Source organism: Tachysurus vachellii, chromosome 18, assembly GCF_030014155.1.
Source record: "Tachysurus vachellii isolate PV-2020 chromosome 18, HZAU_Pvac_v1, whole genome shotgun sequence".
NCBI lineage: Eukaryota > Metazoa > Chordata > Actinopteri > Siluriformes > Bagridae > Tachysurus > Tachysurus vachellii.
The window spans coordinates 16,041,762-16,057,346 of NC_083477.1; the positions used below are offsets into that span (position 1 = coordinate 16,041,762).

Below are 15,585 nucleotides of genomic sequence, written 5' to 3' on the forward strand. Positions count from 1 at the left end.
AAATTTTCTGTCATCCATTCATCTTAGAAATACATTCAGAAAGAAAATCAACAGGCACAGTTTCATTAGGTTTAAAATGAAGCTGGCCAAGAGGGAAAACATAAATATTAAAAAGCTGAGGGCCCAAGATTGATCCCTGAGGCACTCCAGATTGAACAACATTAACCGCAGATCTAAATCCACCCATGGCAACAAACTGCTTCCGATCATTGAAGTAGGACTTAAAGAAATTTAAAACAGTATCAGAGACACCAAAAACAGTTTTAAGACGAGTAATTAAAACTGAATGATCAACAGTGTCAAACGTTGGCTGAAAGACAGCCTGAATCTGAGGCAGTTAAAAAGTCATTGGTAACCCTGACCAGGGTAGTTTCTGTACTATGGAATTTACGAAAGCCAGATTGATTCCTGTCTCTTCCCTGTGTGTGGAGTTCTCATTTTCTCCTTTTACTTTGGGGTTTTTCTCAGGGATCTCAGTTTCCTCCTTCCAAAGATGTCATTAAGAGACTACAATTAAACTTTGGCATTAGTTCAGACTGTTTTTAATGTGGGACCCAAAATGAGTTCACTTTAGTCAGCTAAAGTCTACAATTCTTTAGTCTTCAGAATCTGGGCCCGTATTCATAACGATTATAAATATGATCTCAGGGAGCTCCTAATTTAACTTCAAAATTTCTAACTAGGAATCTTATCTTAAGAGTGATTCAGGACCAATCTCAGAGCAACACTCAGCAAGGAAAATACAAACACTTAGAGAGGAGGTCGTTACTAGGTATGACACATTTTTCCACTGTGATTGGTTGTCCAATAAAAAATAAATAGGAATGCTATGTTAAGATATTTGAGGCTATATAGTGTAGGGATTACGTTCATGACCGATTAAATTAGAGACCGGTGCTCCTGATGGAATTTACTTCACGAACGTAATACCTACACTATATAGGATACAGGATTTGAGATTTGCATGATTGAAATTTCCGGGGATAATCCGTCGGGGTGAGCATTCTGCAGATTGCTAATAGCCCCATCGAGTTCACATAGTGCCTCCTTAGCATTAGCACAAGGTGGAATGTACACTACATGCTCACTGGGAATGTACACTATTTCATGAACACAGGCCATTCTGTTTAAAGTTCTGACTAGTTCAAAATGAAAGAAATATGAAGACTAAATCTATCAACTGCTATCAATAACAGCCAACATATCAGATAAAATATTAGAGGACCGAGAAGTTTAAAAAAAAAAAAAACATATTTCAGTTTGATTTCATTCAAATGATTGTTTAAATCTCTCTGCAGCTGGCAATGATTTTGTGGTTTAGTCAGCAGCTAACAGCCACAAAACCTACATAATCAGTGATGAGTATGTTGTGTGTATTGTGTATATGCAGAGCGGTGATGAGAGTGTCGCTGCACAGCCCTGCCTGTTGTACCCCCTTGACTCTGAAATGGACAGCAGCGCGGGGTCCGAGTCGTATGACGGTCGCCATGACGATAAAGAAGAAGGCCTCGGCAGACTCTTTCTACCTGGAAACAGGTGACTATATCAGGAGGCAAGATGGTGATGGTAGGAGTTAAATAATATCTGAGTCCTGCAGTAAAATACAATCACTTTCTCTGCAGTTCGTGTCAGCTCGTCTCGTCGGCGGCGGCATCCGTCATTTCAGCCGAGGAGCAGTTTGAAGACTACGGAGAAGGAGAAGATGTGGAGTTTATTCCTAGTAGCCCTTGTGCTGATGATGATACACGGACTAACAGATTTTCGGACCTGGGCTCCTCACTGCCTTCCAGGTTAGTGAAACTTCACACACCTTTTTAGCACTGCATATATTCAGGGTAAGTGTCGTAATTCATGTACAGCTGAGAGGACAATGTGAGTAATTACAGAACAGTAAAGAACAGTATTTTGCAAGGCAGCTTGTTAAACTGTCTCCATGCCTCCTTTCTGTACACTCCATTCTGCTTCTGTTACCATTATTTCAATCTTAACCACTCTGCTGTCATGAATACTTCAAACTGCACTTCAATTAAAAGCCATACAAATACATACAAAAGACATTTCCAGCTTGTGCCTTTTTATTTTTTTAACATTTTCATATTACACTGTATAAGGATTTAGTCTGAATGTCAGAGCATGTAACACAGGACGCACGGCAGCATCTCTCAGGTTTTTCTGGCATGTTGGATTCCAGTTACAAAGACGGCATTCAAAAGTGAGGTTTTGAGTGTGTGTTTCATTTAGACAAATGAGTATGATTTTCATTAAGGGTTAAAAGCCTTGATCAAGGGTACAGCAGTGTCAGGTTGGTGATGCTGGGAAAGAGGAGAAAAACTACAAAGGAACAGAAACTGAAAACAACTGGATCTGGTCAGAAATACATACACAACTGGAGCAATGCTAGACATGACAAGAACACAGGTATCAAACAGATATTGGTCTAACACAATACAGGTGAACAAACTGAACTGGGGAAATGGAACACACACAACCAGAGTAAAGTTCTTAAATGTGCAGGGTTGCCCTCTGGTGGTCTAGCAGGCAAATGTCCAAGGTATCTGTTACAGTAGGTAGCTAACAGTTCTTAGACATGCGTTAGTGTCCTAAAGTGCACTAGGTAGGGTCTAGGACACCTACGTAACTAAAGATGAACATAAGCCACTTTCTTGTACAATGTGGAAAGTGGTGGAAATGGATGGTCAAAACTCTGTGGCTCATGTTCATGCAGAACTTAAAAATGACACTCCTACGCTTCACAGTGACAGCTGCAGGATCCATTCCACCAAATCTGTGCATGACTCATCGAACAAGTCACCCAGATTGGCCACATGCACATTGCATTTGTCATCCTGGTACGTGGGAGTGTATTTCGTTGTTATTACTGTACTATATCTCCTCTAACAGTATTCAGTGATATTTTTAGACTTTGACCTATTTGTACTTGAAGACAAGTTTTTGATGGAGACTATAAAGGATGTTGGGATTAGAGCACCTGCTGTGAATGGAAATGGAGGGTCAATGTTGTGTTCTCCTTGAAGCATGAAGCACAAAAGGAAACCTTTCAATGTGACCAGAAACAAATCATTCTGCTCTCCGGACCTGCACAATCCATCCTGATGCCTTTTTGCTTGGATTTTTTTGTCACTGGAAAAAATTTACTGAGAAGTTCTTGCTCATTTGGAATAAATATAGATCCAGAAATGAAGATTTGAGACAATGTCCATAGTTAGAATTGCTATACAAATAAAACGTGAATGAAACAATCTGTTTTTTATGCTAATTTACCTTTGTCTTGGTCGGCGTGGCCGATTCATTCCACCGGTTTCCTTGTCGTTTGCAGTGTAACTTATGTCAACACTAAACACTAAAATGTTGAAATTTTAATTCAGTTTAACAGCCATTATGCTTCATTTCTGTTCAGAAACATTTGGTACTGTTGACATTTTTACACTGAAAACCTTAGTTCCTTCATTGTTGTACTGTTTCTACTAATAGCATTTCAGAAGCTGATGTAAGAGTCAGTACAAGTCAATTATGTGGGAAAATAATGTTTGAGGATCCCTGAGGTAACTACAGCTGGTAGATATTGTTTTTTTATAGCCACAGTCCATCCTCACTGTGACACGGGATCGGTAGAGGAGGTAGAATCCATGAGTGATGTTTACAGGCACAGATCAATAAACACAATGCAACCAGTCTGCAAGGCAAACAAATCCAGTAAGGGCAAAAACAAAGAGCAGCAGTCAAAAACTGGAGCAAGGGGACACACACTAGAGCAACGGTAAAAGAACAAACACCTTGGTATACAACAGAGTAGCAATAGTCTGTGTGAGCATGGTCTATAACGGCTCCCTCGGGTGGCTCAGTGGGAACTGAGGTTGTGACTGTTACACCTCCTTCACCACACCAAGGTGTTAATATATAAGGTTATATTATATGGTATTTCATGCCGTCCTGTGAGTGAAGATGAGCTGGTTAGACATTGTATAGATCATTATCTGAGTGCTCAGGTCCATCATGATGGTCAGTTACGGATTTTTTTTTTTTTACACACCCTTGATTCACTTCTCTTCACATCCCTTTGGTCTTTCTATTACTTTATCACGAGTGTGTTACAGTCTTTAACAGTTAAATATTTCAGAATTTCAAAACACTTATTTTTCCACACTTACTCTGCAGTGCCGGTCATACACCTCAGAAAATCCGACACTTTTACAACAGCGAGCTGCTGGATGTTTACTGCTCTCAATGCTGTAAGAAAGTGAACTTGCTCAATGACCTTGAGGCTCGACTCAAAAACCTGAAAGCCAATAGGTGAGTATTTATTTATGTATTATTGATCACTGATCAAAGATCAATCCAGTGTTTCTGTATTATTCTACTGACATATGGTTCATCTGAGTGGTAGAACGTGTAGGCTACAGTCACTAACTGCTTTTGTTTTTCAGTCCAAACAGGAAGATTTCCAGCACAGCTTTTGGAAGGTAAGAAACATTTGCACCAGTTGAACTGATGAAAAAGGCCACTTTTATATCTATCCATCTCTTTACCTCGTCCAAGTCAGAGCAAAAATGGACATGTTTAGTTTGTTTGAGTTTTATTTAGTTTGGGTTCACTCTTTTTCATGATTCAGATGCTTGTGTAATGTGAGCATTAACTGCTATAACATGATTTGGCTGATTAGAGAACTGCATCAATGTGCATGTGTTCCTAATAAAGTGGACAGTGAGTGTACCTACTGTATAATCATTCCAGATCTCACCCTCTTATGCTGTACTTTAAACTGCACACTACAGCAGAACTAAAGCATGCAGCTGAACTAATTATAAATTATTATTAAATTCAATAAATGCCCTTATGTCTCTATCTCTGTCTGTCTCTCTCACACAGGCAGCTTTTCCATCACAGTAATTTCAGCAGCAGTCATGGCAGCACCGAGGATTTATTCCACGATAGTATCGACTCCTGTGACATTGACATTACTGAGAAGGTAAAGAGAACTTCATCTCTATACACACAGACACTCGTGTTGTATTAGGTTTGTCCCAAAATCTAGACTGTCCTCCCGACTAGACGTCCGGCTGTAATCAAGGCTGTTCCATTTTGATAGATGCAACCAATGTGTCCTTTCCAGTCTTCAGTATCACCCAATTTTCTACACTCACACAATAAAAATTGAAATATTAATGAACACTTTCAGATTTTAAGCAAGCATGTGGGAGGGCAGGCTTTTGAATTTAGGCACATGTTCTCACAAGGCCAGGAGTATCCAGCTTTGTCCTTGTGTGACATTTAGTTGATCCTTGAAAAGAAAAAAAAGCTTTTTTTAAAGGTTCTTAACAACAAAATGCAGATTTCTTTCTAAATAAATAAACCTTAAGGTTAATATTGAATTGTATTTGTGTCATAGCATTAATTACCTGCATTGATTTGAATGCAAGCAATAATAAAACAAATGTGTGTGTGTGTGTGTGTGCGTAACTTAGGTGAGTTACCTGGAGAAGAAGGTGTCAGAGCTGGAGAATGACAGCCTGGCAAACGGAGACCTGAAATCCAAACTGAAACAGGACAACACACAGCTGGTTCACAGGTAAATAGCATTACATATTCCTTACAAAAGCATGGAATTTTTCATCAGTATACTCCTAAATATAACAGAAGACACAGTTGTGTTCATTTGTCTACTATGACACCTCAGAGTTCCTGAATTGAACACTGATGCTAACTGTATTTACAGAGTAATTGTAGTTATTCAGAATATGTTCTTAGTATTTTAATGACAGATCTGGATGAATTAGTTCTGTCTCAGTTTACACTTTCATTCGGCCATAATATTTTATCCATTGTCTGGTTAAATGAGTTGTGAGCCAACATTGTTTACTACCCTAAATATATTGGCTAGTTCATGATTAGCAGCTAGATTTCCTTGTAGTCTTGCAACAGTGGTCTCTGAAGTAATCATAAAAACTAGCACAAAAATAACACAAACCTGATCACTATAAGTTCCTAGACACAAGTATTACACACGTACGTGTGTTTGTGTGTGTGCTTGTGCATGCAGAGTACATGAGCTGGAGGAGCAGATTAAGGACCAAGAGACTCGGGCAGAGCAAAGTTTGGAGGAGGAGCTGAAGAGACACCGAGAGGTTTACAGCAAGATGGAGAAAGACAAGAGCAACCAAATAGAGCTGCTTTCTAACAGGTACAGGTACACACACACAGGGCTCATGCAACATTCTTAAACGAAATCCAGCTGCGAATTACAAGTACTTGTTATATTATTTTGAACATTAGAGGATGAAGTATTGTGAAACATAATGCTACATACACCAATCAGCCATAACATCACTGGCAGGTGAAGTGAATGACATTATTGATCTCATCACAGTGCCACTAAGTGATCAGTCAGGTTTATATGTTGGATGAAGAAAAAAGTGTAAGACTCTCTGACTGCCAAAATGTGATGGTTAGATGACTGGATCAGTACATCACCAAAACAGCAGGTGGAGTGTTCCCTGTATGCCAGCGGTGTCCAAACTTATCATTCCACCCAAGCAGAAACCACAACTAAGTCAATTGAAAGCCAAGACCAACTGATTAAACAGGCGAAATTCAGTTCAATTGTATTTGTATAGCTCGTTTAACAATTAACATAGTCTCAATACAGCTTTACAGAAGTATAGAAACAGAATAAATATCCTAAAGTTTAAACTATTTTAAACTATTTATCTCTACAGTACAAGGAAAATAAGCGCTAGTTTAAGTGTTTCAGGAAGTAGGTCTTCAACTGTCATTTGAAGATAGTCAGTGACTCTGGTGTTCAGACATCTATGGGAAGTTCATTCCACCACCTCTACTAGCAGTGCTAGTAGATTGGAGGGTGCATGGTGCAATCTCATAGTCACGGGCTGTCCATGCAGATCTATCTCCAGCAGAGTGCACCACCAAGCAATGAGTATCCAACCAGGAGTAAGGCATCAGGTGTGGCTTCTACTTGATTGGTATGAAACCCTACAACCACACTGGACCTTTGTGGATAAGATTGGACACCCTTTTTATACAGTGGTCAGTACATGCTGAGTGAAGGCTGGGGTGTTGGAGGCGGAGACAAGGCCATGGCCAAAAAAATGAATACGCTTCCTACAGATTATACTACAGGAAGCTAGTGCATTTAGCTAGGAAGCTATTAGCTTTGCATATTGGAACCAGAGAACAGATTAAATGTAATTAATCATGTGGTTTATTGGAATATAATCAGTTATATTAGATTGATGCAAACTAAGCTTTATGTAATTTTTAAAAAATTCCCAGAGTACAGCAGCTAGAGGAGGAGAACTCTGAGATGAAGGTGAACGTTTGCAGATTAAAGTCTCAGACTGAGAAACTGGACCAGGTAATCAATATCACAGTTAACATACGTACCAGTTTCTTCATTACCATCACCACAATTCTAAAAGAAAACATTTTAAAATGATCAGAATTTTCAGTATAAATCACTGTGATCATTAGTTGCCTCTTCATCATGTCTGCCCATGTTGCAGGAGAAACAGCGCATGACTGATAAACTGGAAGACACGAGCCTGCGTCTAAAGGACGAGATGGATCTGTATAAGAAGATGATGGACAAACTGTGGCAGAACAGACACGAATTTCAGAAAGAAAGAGAGGCCATGCAGGAAGTGAGACGATGACATTTAATAATCAAATTCTTATCCTTATATGAATCTCCATTGTCCAGCAGTCTATTCATTTCTAGAACGAAAGACGGGGAGGGTAAGATACAAGTACTTAGGTCAGAACAGACACAGAGCAACAGGACTGAACAGATTTACAATAGCTTTGCAAAGTCAAAGTTAAAAAACAACAGTCCAAAAATGTAAAATCGACATCACTTAGAAACAGGCTTAGTAACGTCATGGGAAAAAGGAACAGAGTGTATACCTCACAACAAGGAACTTAAAGGTGGGGTGTACATTGTTTGAAAGCCAACGTTAACATTTGAAATCACCAAAACAAACATGCCCCTAACCCAAATGGGTCCCACCCCTATATTGATAGCTCCGCCCACACATACATACGTAACCCAGGCAACTAATGGAATGAAATGTGTTTTTATCATAGCTGAAGGGAAGAACAATACGATTGCAGATAAACAAGCAAAAATGACACAAGCATAATCATGCAAAGGATGGCATATATTAGTTCTGTGTAACAAAGCAAAACCAACGTTACTCACCTATCGAGAAGGAAAAAAGCGACCTCTGTGTCCAATCGCAGGCCTTCCCGCTCCTTCAGTTCTCTCCAGCGCTGTAAAGCTGATCCTATATTAACACGGGTCCTGCTTCTTGCCTTATCGTAAGCCTTTTTTCGCTTAATGTTTTTATCCGCCATGTCAATGTTTCAATCGCTTTCTGCTAATGTCAGACATGCGCACTGAACACTCTCACCGCCGCGTATTGGTAAGAAACGCCCCTTTCTGCTCATTGGCTACACGTTTGTTTTGTTTGTCGGCCCGACTCAGCTTTCTGAAGCATTTCTCAAACATCGTACAACCCCACCTTTAATGCAGTGTGCAAACTAATTCAAATATATAGGTGATTAGATAGATGATTAGAATCAAAAGGCTGGCAACTGGGGGTGCTGATGTTTACTGTTTGTTCAACGTGGTGAAGAAGTCTGTGATGTAATAAGGCATGACAGAAGCATGTAAAGCTTCAGGTTACTGTAATAATATACAGTAATAAGAAATAGTAGATAAATTTGATTATATTCATGACATTTTAACCTGAGATGTGAGACGCCAAACTCTAGTGTCCTAATTTTAACTTTAAGCCTGTGTTTAGAACAGCAAAGTTGTGATGTTAGAGAGTGACTGGAGTTTTGTTTTCACTGAGAGCTGCGATACTTCAGCACTTTTTTCTTTTAAGACTGTGTGTCAATTTTAATAATTATACCGCAACATGATGGAATTAAATCAGGAAGTGCTGATTCATTTTCCTGTATCAGCACGGGTCAAAAATATTTATGACTGGAATGTAAATGATAGTTTTATATTAATCCACTCGTTCTAATGCCTTATGATTCCCATTACAGCTAATTTATAGGGACTTCATGTTTATTATGAAAACATCACAATCAAAAACGAATAAAAATCGCAGTGTTATGTGACAAACTAAAGAATTTATAAATAATCGTTTATATCACTCACTGTTACGATGCGGCAAAGGCGAGTGAGGATCCAAATGCAGTTTAAACATTTATTAATCAAAACAAGAAACAGATAACAGGTAAAACTAGGCAGAACACAGAGCTAACAGGAAACGGAAACATAAACAACGAGTAGCAACAGGGAAGTGAACAAACAGTGTATATATATCAGACAGGAACCAATAACAAAGCAGAGACAATGAGTAACTTTGACAACAAATGAGAGGGAATGAATGAGTTCAATGAGTGTCCATGGCAACAAACAAGTGGGTGGAGCAAACAATTAACAGCAGGGCAAGACAGCAGACAGAAACAGGGCAAAACACAGACAGACCCATTACACTCACGTTATACTGTAGTTGCTTTACACAGTTGAACCCTAACGCAAAATCCTCTGTCCTGTCTTGCAGATGTTACCTAACATTGGATTCCAGATTATATTTGTCACTAACACAGTTATTATATACAGCGTGCAGTGAAATTAAAACCTGGGAATGGAAATGACATTAAAAATATATATATATTGTCATATTGTCACGTCACAGAGCTGAAGGTGGATGCAAATGCAGAATTTTCACTTATTTACACTGCTGAACAAACTACTACGAGGAACTGAGAAAAAAGAAATCCAAAGCAAATACTAACAGAAATACTCAAAAACTAGCTAATCTTAAAACAGGTAGCACGGGGGAAATAAAACTCGATTGCACTTCATTAGTCGATGGCACTTCATTAGTAACTTTAAAATCGCTGTTTAAAAGGAATGCTGTATATATAATATAGGGTAAAGCTCCTCCTTTGAGTTTTCTACCAAGGAAGCCTTTATGATGAAGGTGTAGCACATTCAGGAAGGTGTGGGAAAGGGAAACTGGAGGCAAGCCTTCAAAATTACAACATGACCTTTCCTTATTTTCATGTACCGCTTTTTCTCACACTTTTATCCCCGCCGCAGCTCACTGCAACAGAGAACAGTCAGTAGTGACAATCAGTATAGGTGTGTGATCCTTATGATTTGTCGATTCTCAATTAGGTAACAACAGCATTTATTCTTCTTAATAGACATTCTTACTAGACAGAGAATAAAAAAGTGTAAGGCACTAAATGTACAGGCCACAGCAGATCCAGCAACTTCCATGCCGCAGTAAACAACATGCATGAGCTGTCAGGTGAAAAATCTCTGCAGATTACTTTACATTTACTTTCCTAACAGTTCTTGTGAGCTCTTTATGAAAGATATTTTCTCCTCAAGTTTTGTGCATGGCTCATTTTTTCGTTTGTCTATGTGTGTAGCTGATAGAGGACCTCCGTCGGGAGCTGGAGCATCTGCAGATGTTTAAGTTAGAAACGGAGAAACCCGGGCGTGGTAGAAACTCCCTGTCTGAATTCAGTGCTCGAACACGCGAGATCGAACTTGAGCATGAAGTCAAACGCCTGCGACAGGTAAAAAAAAAAACATTGTTGTATCATTTCAGCATCGTAGCAATCGGCGGAAGAACCTTATCAACTCTATCTTGTACGATGATATTTTACCATCTGCCATTTTTTCTGACAGGAAAACCATAAACTGCGGGACCAGAACGATGACCTGAATGGACAGATTCTCAGCCTGAGTCTGTATGAGGCAAAAAACCTCTTTGCTTGCCACACTAAAGCACAGAGTCTCGCCACTGAGATTGACAATGCGTCCAGAGATGAGGTAATCAGCCACCTGTCAGGTGAAGAACATGGATGTAGTTGGAGCAGGTTGACAGCTTGAACATGGTGATGGAAATCTGCTTTTGGTGTTCAGTGGCAACCTGCGATGGGTAAAACTTCAGGATCAATTAAGTGCCACATCTCAAACATAGGCCTTGACGAAAAGTTTGTATTAAATTTTCACTTGTGGGCTTTTGTATGTTTTAATGGATCTGAATAACACTAATGAGCCATTTTAGCGTTTGGGATGAAGCAAAGCATAAAACAATAGCAAATTCATCTTACCATTGCTTGACTTTCTAAAAATGACTGTCTTTGTAGTGTGCTTGGTTGCATTCGAAGACACTTTTCAACTTGCGCTTTTTGTCCTGCAGTTGGTCGAGGCTCTGAAGGAGCAAGAGGAAATCAACTTCCGTCTCCGGCAGTACATGGATAAGATCATCCTGGCTATACTGGACCACAATCCCTCCATCCTGGAAATCAAGCACTAGACCCATCCTGATGAAGTGGCGGTTGGAGCCACTTTGTGGCTGGGGGAGTAAGACACTTGACTATTCCACTCCACATCTGGATCAGGAGATAAAAAAAACCTGATACATCTAGAATATAATGTCAAATATATTCTTCATTATACATTCAATTTTGTGTACACACACTTAACTCTTTCGATTACAGTGTACACTCGCGTCACTGTTTTGATTGCAGTGTACAACCACTTCACTGTTTTGATTGTGTCTCTTATCTCACACAATGTAGTTTTTCACTAAAGTCAGTCCAGGATGGTTTCTTGTTATTAGTTAAAAGCAGCAAGGAGTAAAAACCATAGTACTAAAAGCACTTTGGCTAATTTAACTTCCACTTTGCATGAAACTAAACATCTGGTTAGTTCATGTCTCTGATCAGACAGAACGCAACGAACCAATATTACACACCGTTCTCTTAATCGTCCGTCAATCTGCAATGAGTAGCACCTTCTTCTTACTGAAATATGAGTTTTATTACCTCAGCATGCAAAAGTCTAGATAAATAAACTCAATGCACCTCAAGACCACCACTCTGAAATATGTCACGTTACAAAAGAAATATGATTGAGAATTAAGATCAGTTGTAACATATATAGAATGAATCTCGCTCCTAATAATAAAAAATATATTAAAATGGTTCAATGAAGCAGCACATCAGTGTGCTAGAGGACCGTCCTGAGCCATAATCAGTTATTAGACCTTACTATTATTACCATTAGACAGGGTTCTTTGGCACCTTATGCCCGATAAGACAGGTTTTCGACCGCTGATATAACTGCCCGTGTGTGTGTGTGTGTGTGTGATGTAGAATGGATGCTTTGGGGAAATACGATTTCCTTTCTGTGGCAATAAGCAAATGCTTCACCGTTGCCCTTCAGCTAGAATCCCTGAACACATCATGTATCCTAGCAAGAATACAAAATAATCACAATACAATACGTTAAAGTAAAATTAAAATAAACTTGAATGAAATAACATTGTCTCCAACACAGCAATCTTGGACATTATTATTATTATTATTATTGCTTTATATTATTGTTGTTGTTTGACTAATAATGTTAATAACAACAACAATAATAATAATTGCATTAAACACGTTTCCAATGTGATTAAAAAACTAATTCCTAGAATAAAATATATCATGGAATAAAAGTGATCAAAGCAAACTGAAGCACATGCTAAGCGGCTAGGTGGAAAGAGCTGATTGACAGAGCAATATGTATCACCTCGTTTTTAAACATTGTTGGCTGTATTGTCGGAACGTTAGCTCACTTGGCTGCTGTAGTAGACCCTCACGTCTCACATACGTTGCTTGTGTAGTCATGTTAGTGTTAGTTGAGTGTATGATTTCTGTCAGTTCACTAACACCCGATTCATCACTTCATGTTGCCTTGGTGTTCAATGCCGTGTTTATCTGAGATTTTTTACCTCTCCTTTCTCTTTTTTGTGGGCTGGTTTATGTGTGTCATGTTTCTGAAGCATCATATAATTAGCAACAGGGCACATGCTCCTTTAAGATTCCTTTGATATTGACTTAAAATTATGCGACAGTGGCCTGTCAGGGGAAGTTATAGGAATTTTCTGGATTGTAAATGTTTCATCGAATTATGCATTTGCACAAAGCAGGATTGTTTACAGCATATTGTGTGTCTCCAAGCGGATACGGGATACATTCTTAATTATTTTGAGAGAAAAAGATAGAAATAATACGACAGATTATTTTCGTACAGAAGTGTAAAAGGTGTTCAACCCCTAAAACAGCAACCTTTCGTATTTTTTCTAATCTCCTAATCCATTTTTCGAAATAGGTCAGGACTAAATAGTTGCTGTTTCATTAAGAATAATAATTAGACATGAAATGTAGTCTTTGAGACAGAGACACTGATGTAAAAGTACATTAGGCTGTTTAATCAGCAGTAATTACACTTCAATTACCCTTCATCAATCAGAGGAAGCTGTGTGTCGAAGAGTAAAATAAAGAGTAATCGACCTTCCAGCAATAAAATGCTTCATATTTCATTACATGTGTCTAGAAGAGCTGATGGATGTTACGTCACTCATGTTGTTTGTGCTAGCTACTTAGTGACTCGTTAGCTGTGTGGGGCGTGTTCTAAAAAGTAGCTTCAAGTGGACTTAACAGGGGTAAATAGATGTACTATGAAGTAGTACTGGTTGCCATGGTAATTGTGGTAAAAATGCGTGGCGTTTTCCACTTGACAACTAATCAGTTTTTCTGTTGCTAAAAAGAAACATTCCGTTAAGGTAATTGGTTTGTGTATAAACTTCAGCAGTGTTAATCTGCATCATGTTATCTACTCTTTTCACTACCGTTGGTACTCAATGCACATTCCAATTCGATCCATATTTGCGTAAAGTTCAACTTTGATCATCTTGGTCGCATCGCCGGACACGTCCATTTTTATGATGTAGATATGTGAAAACTCTCACTGCTTGAGAAATTCTCTCAATACAAAAAAAAAGTCAGTTGAATCAACCGGCTGTGTATAGCATTGCTAGAAGAAGTTAGCATTTTAGTGTATAAGATATTAACATGTAAGACAATGTCATACTCAACATTCTAAAACACAAGCGTATTTATAGTTAAACACACAACTAAATACACACATAAAGACTCACATAAAGAAGCCTTCAGTTCTCACTTGTTTTAGTCGGTTTAGTGAGACCAATGGGATTAAAGATAAGCTAAAACAGTGCAGTCGTGTACACCTTACAAATAAAGGATGTGTCCCTTTGGGTAAGATGAATATACTATACAATCAAAAAGTGTTCTCACTGTAAATGTCATGAATGTATCACCTCTGTTTTTTAAACCACCTTTTGTTTACTTTTTATTTATATATTAAAAAGTCACCTGAATGACAGCATTGCAGATGACTGTGTAGTTCAGATTACTGCAACCACAGAAACGCACACTATTGCACAAATCGCATGTAATTAGCTTGTTTTATGTTTGCGTTCTATTTCTGTCTTTTAATAACATTTTAATAGGAACTTTTTTTGGATATATATACAAATATCAGTCCCTCCAGGGTTGCACAGTTGATGCTTGAATTTGCTGCTTTTATTTTTTTTTTCAAAACATTTTTTTTTTTGTGTGGAAAACGAACGTGTGAACGTGCAAAAGCACAGGATTCTTCTCCTTCCTGTACATTACATATGTAATGACTTCCTGTGACAGCAGTAACTCATGTTCAACGCACGTGCAGCAGATGAATGTGTTGTGATGACGTCACACGACACGTCTTGGCCCGAATCTGCAGAAAATCTGAGGTCAATTTTAATTTTTTTTAATTAATTTTGCGTGCATTTCTGAAATCCTGGGGGAACTAATATACTCTATTCATCCATAGATAATTTGCATCGTAGCATTGTTGGAAAACTGTACAGTTTGTATTTATATACACACACACACACACATAAGCAAATGATGTTTTTTTTTGTTGTTTTTTTACAGTTTTAGCATAAAATAGACATTTTTATTATTTGTGTGTGTGTTTAGGTTTATTCTTTGTTCTATACAGCAAAGAGAATTTTGTAATTATAGCTGAATCCTCATATGTTAAGATGAAATAAAAGTTCTGTCATTTAACTTATTTTAAGCAGTTAGTAATAACGTCTTATCAGAACGTCACATTCGATGTTTTGTGCAAATTTTGTGCAAAGGTCCAGTGTTTGCACTAATAACTCTGCGTATAGATAAATACAGGTAATTATGCTATATTGTTTGTTTATTTTTGTAAATGCCAAACAAAAAACACTTTCACTAACTGATAATTTTAGCAGCATTTGTTTTTTTTGTACTGATTTGATAGATGCTTCTTCACCGCCCACAGTCTCAAGTTTTTGCTATATAAAAAAGAAAATAAATCCATGTTCATGATCTAGTGACAAACTGCAAATGGAAAACTATAATAAAAGCGTTTGCATTAGCATGAATTGGCGTTATAATTTGGTTGATGCTTTGTTGTTGTTGTTGTTGTTGTTTTTTAACAAATGGGCATTGTTGCAAAGCAGCTGTACAGGAGTATAGAAATCTAGAATATCCATTTTAAATATGAATTCGTCCCTAATGAGGCTCCAGTGGCATGGGAGGCAATAAAGAAAAAGTTCCTGCTATGAGACGAGGAAGAAACCTTTAGAG

General features: G+C 38.2%; 1 protein-coding gene across 4 annotated transcripts in view; it reads left to right on the forward strand.

The window, feature by feature from the left end:
- Positions 1 to 15,390, forward strand: part of rab11fip4a (RAB11 family interacting protein 4 (class II) a) — a 41,910-nt gene extending 26,520 nt beyond the window's left edge. For 3 of the 4 annotated variants that reach the window (XM_060893204.1, XM_060893207.1, XM_060893206.1), the window contains 12 exons: positions 1,391 to 1,536; positions 1,623 to 1,790; positions 4,177 to 4,311; positions 4,446 to 4,481; positions 4,888 to 4,987; positions 5,484 to 5,587; positions 6,059 to 6,199; positions 7,309 to 7,390; positions 7,539 to 7,676; positions 10,495 to 10,644; positions 10,757 to 10,900; positions 11,274 to 15,390. In XM_060893204.1, coding sequence (XP_060749187.1) covers positions 1,391 to 1,536; positions 1,623 to 1,790; positions 4,177 to 4,311; positions 4,446 to 4,481; positions 4,888 to 4,987; positions 5,484 to 5,587; positions 6,059 to 6,199; positions 7,309 to 7,390; positions 7,539 to 7,676; positions 10,495 to 10,644; positions 10,757 to 10,900; positions 11,274 to 11,390 — 1,461 coding nt within the window. In that variant the 3' untranslated portion in view covers positions 11,391 to 15,390. The remainder of the gene's footprint in view (positions 1 to 1,390; positions 1,537 to 1,622; positions 1,791 to 4,176; positions 4,312 to 4,445; positions 4,482 to 4,887; positions 4,988 to 5,483; positions 5,588 to 6,058; positions 6,200 to 7,308; positions 7,391 to 7,538; positions 7,677 to 10,494; positions 10,645 to 10,756; positions 10,901 to 11,273) is intronic. The other variant, XM_060893205.1, reaches the window with a different exon arrangement.
- Positions 15,391 to 15,585: the final 195 nt, after the last annotated feature.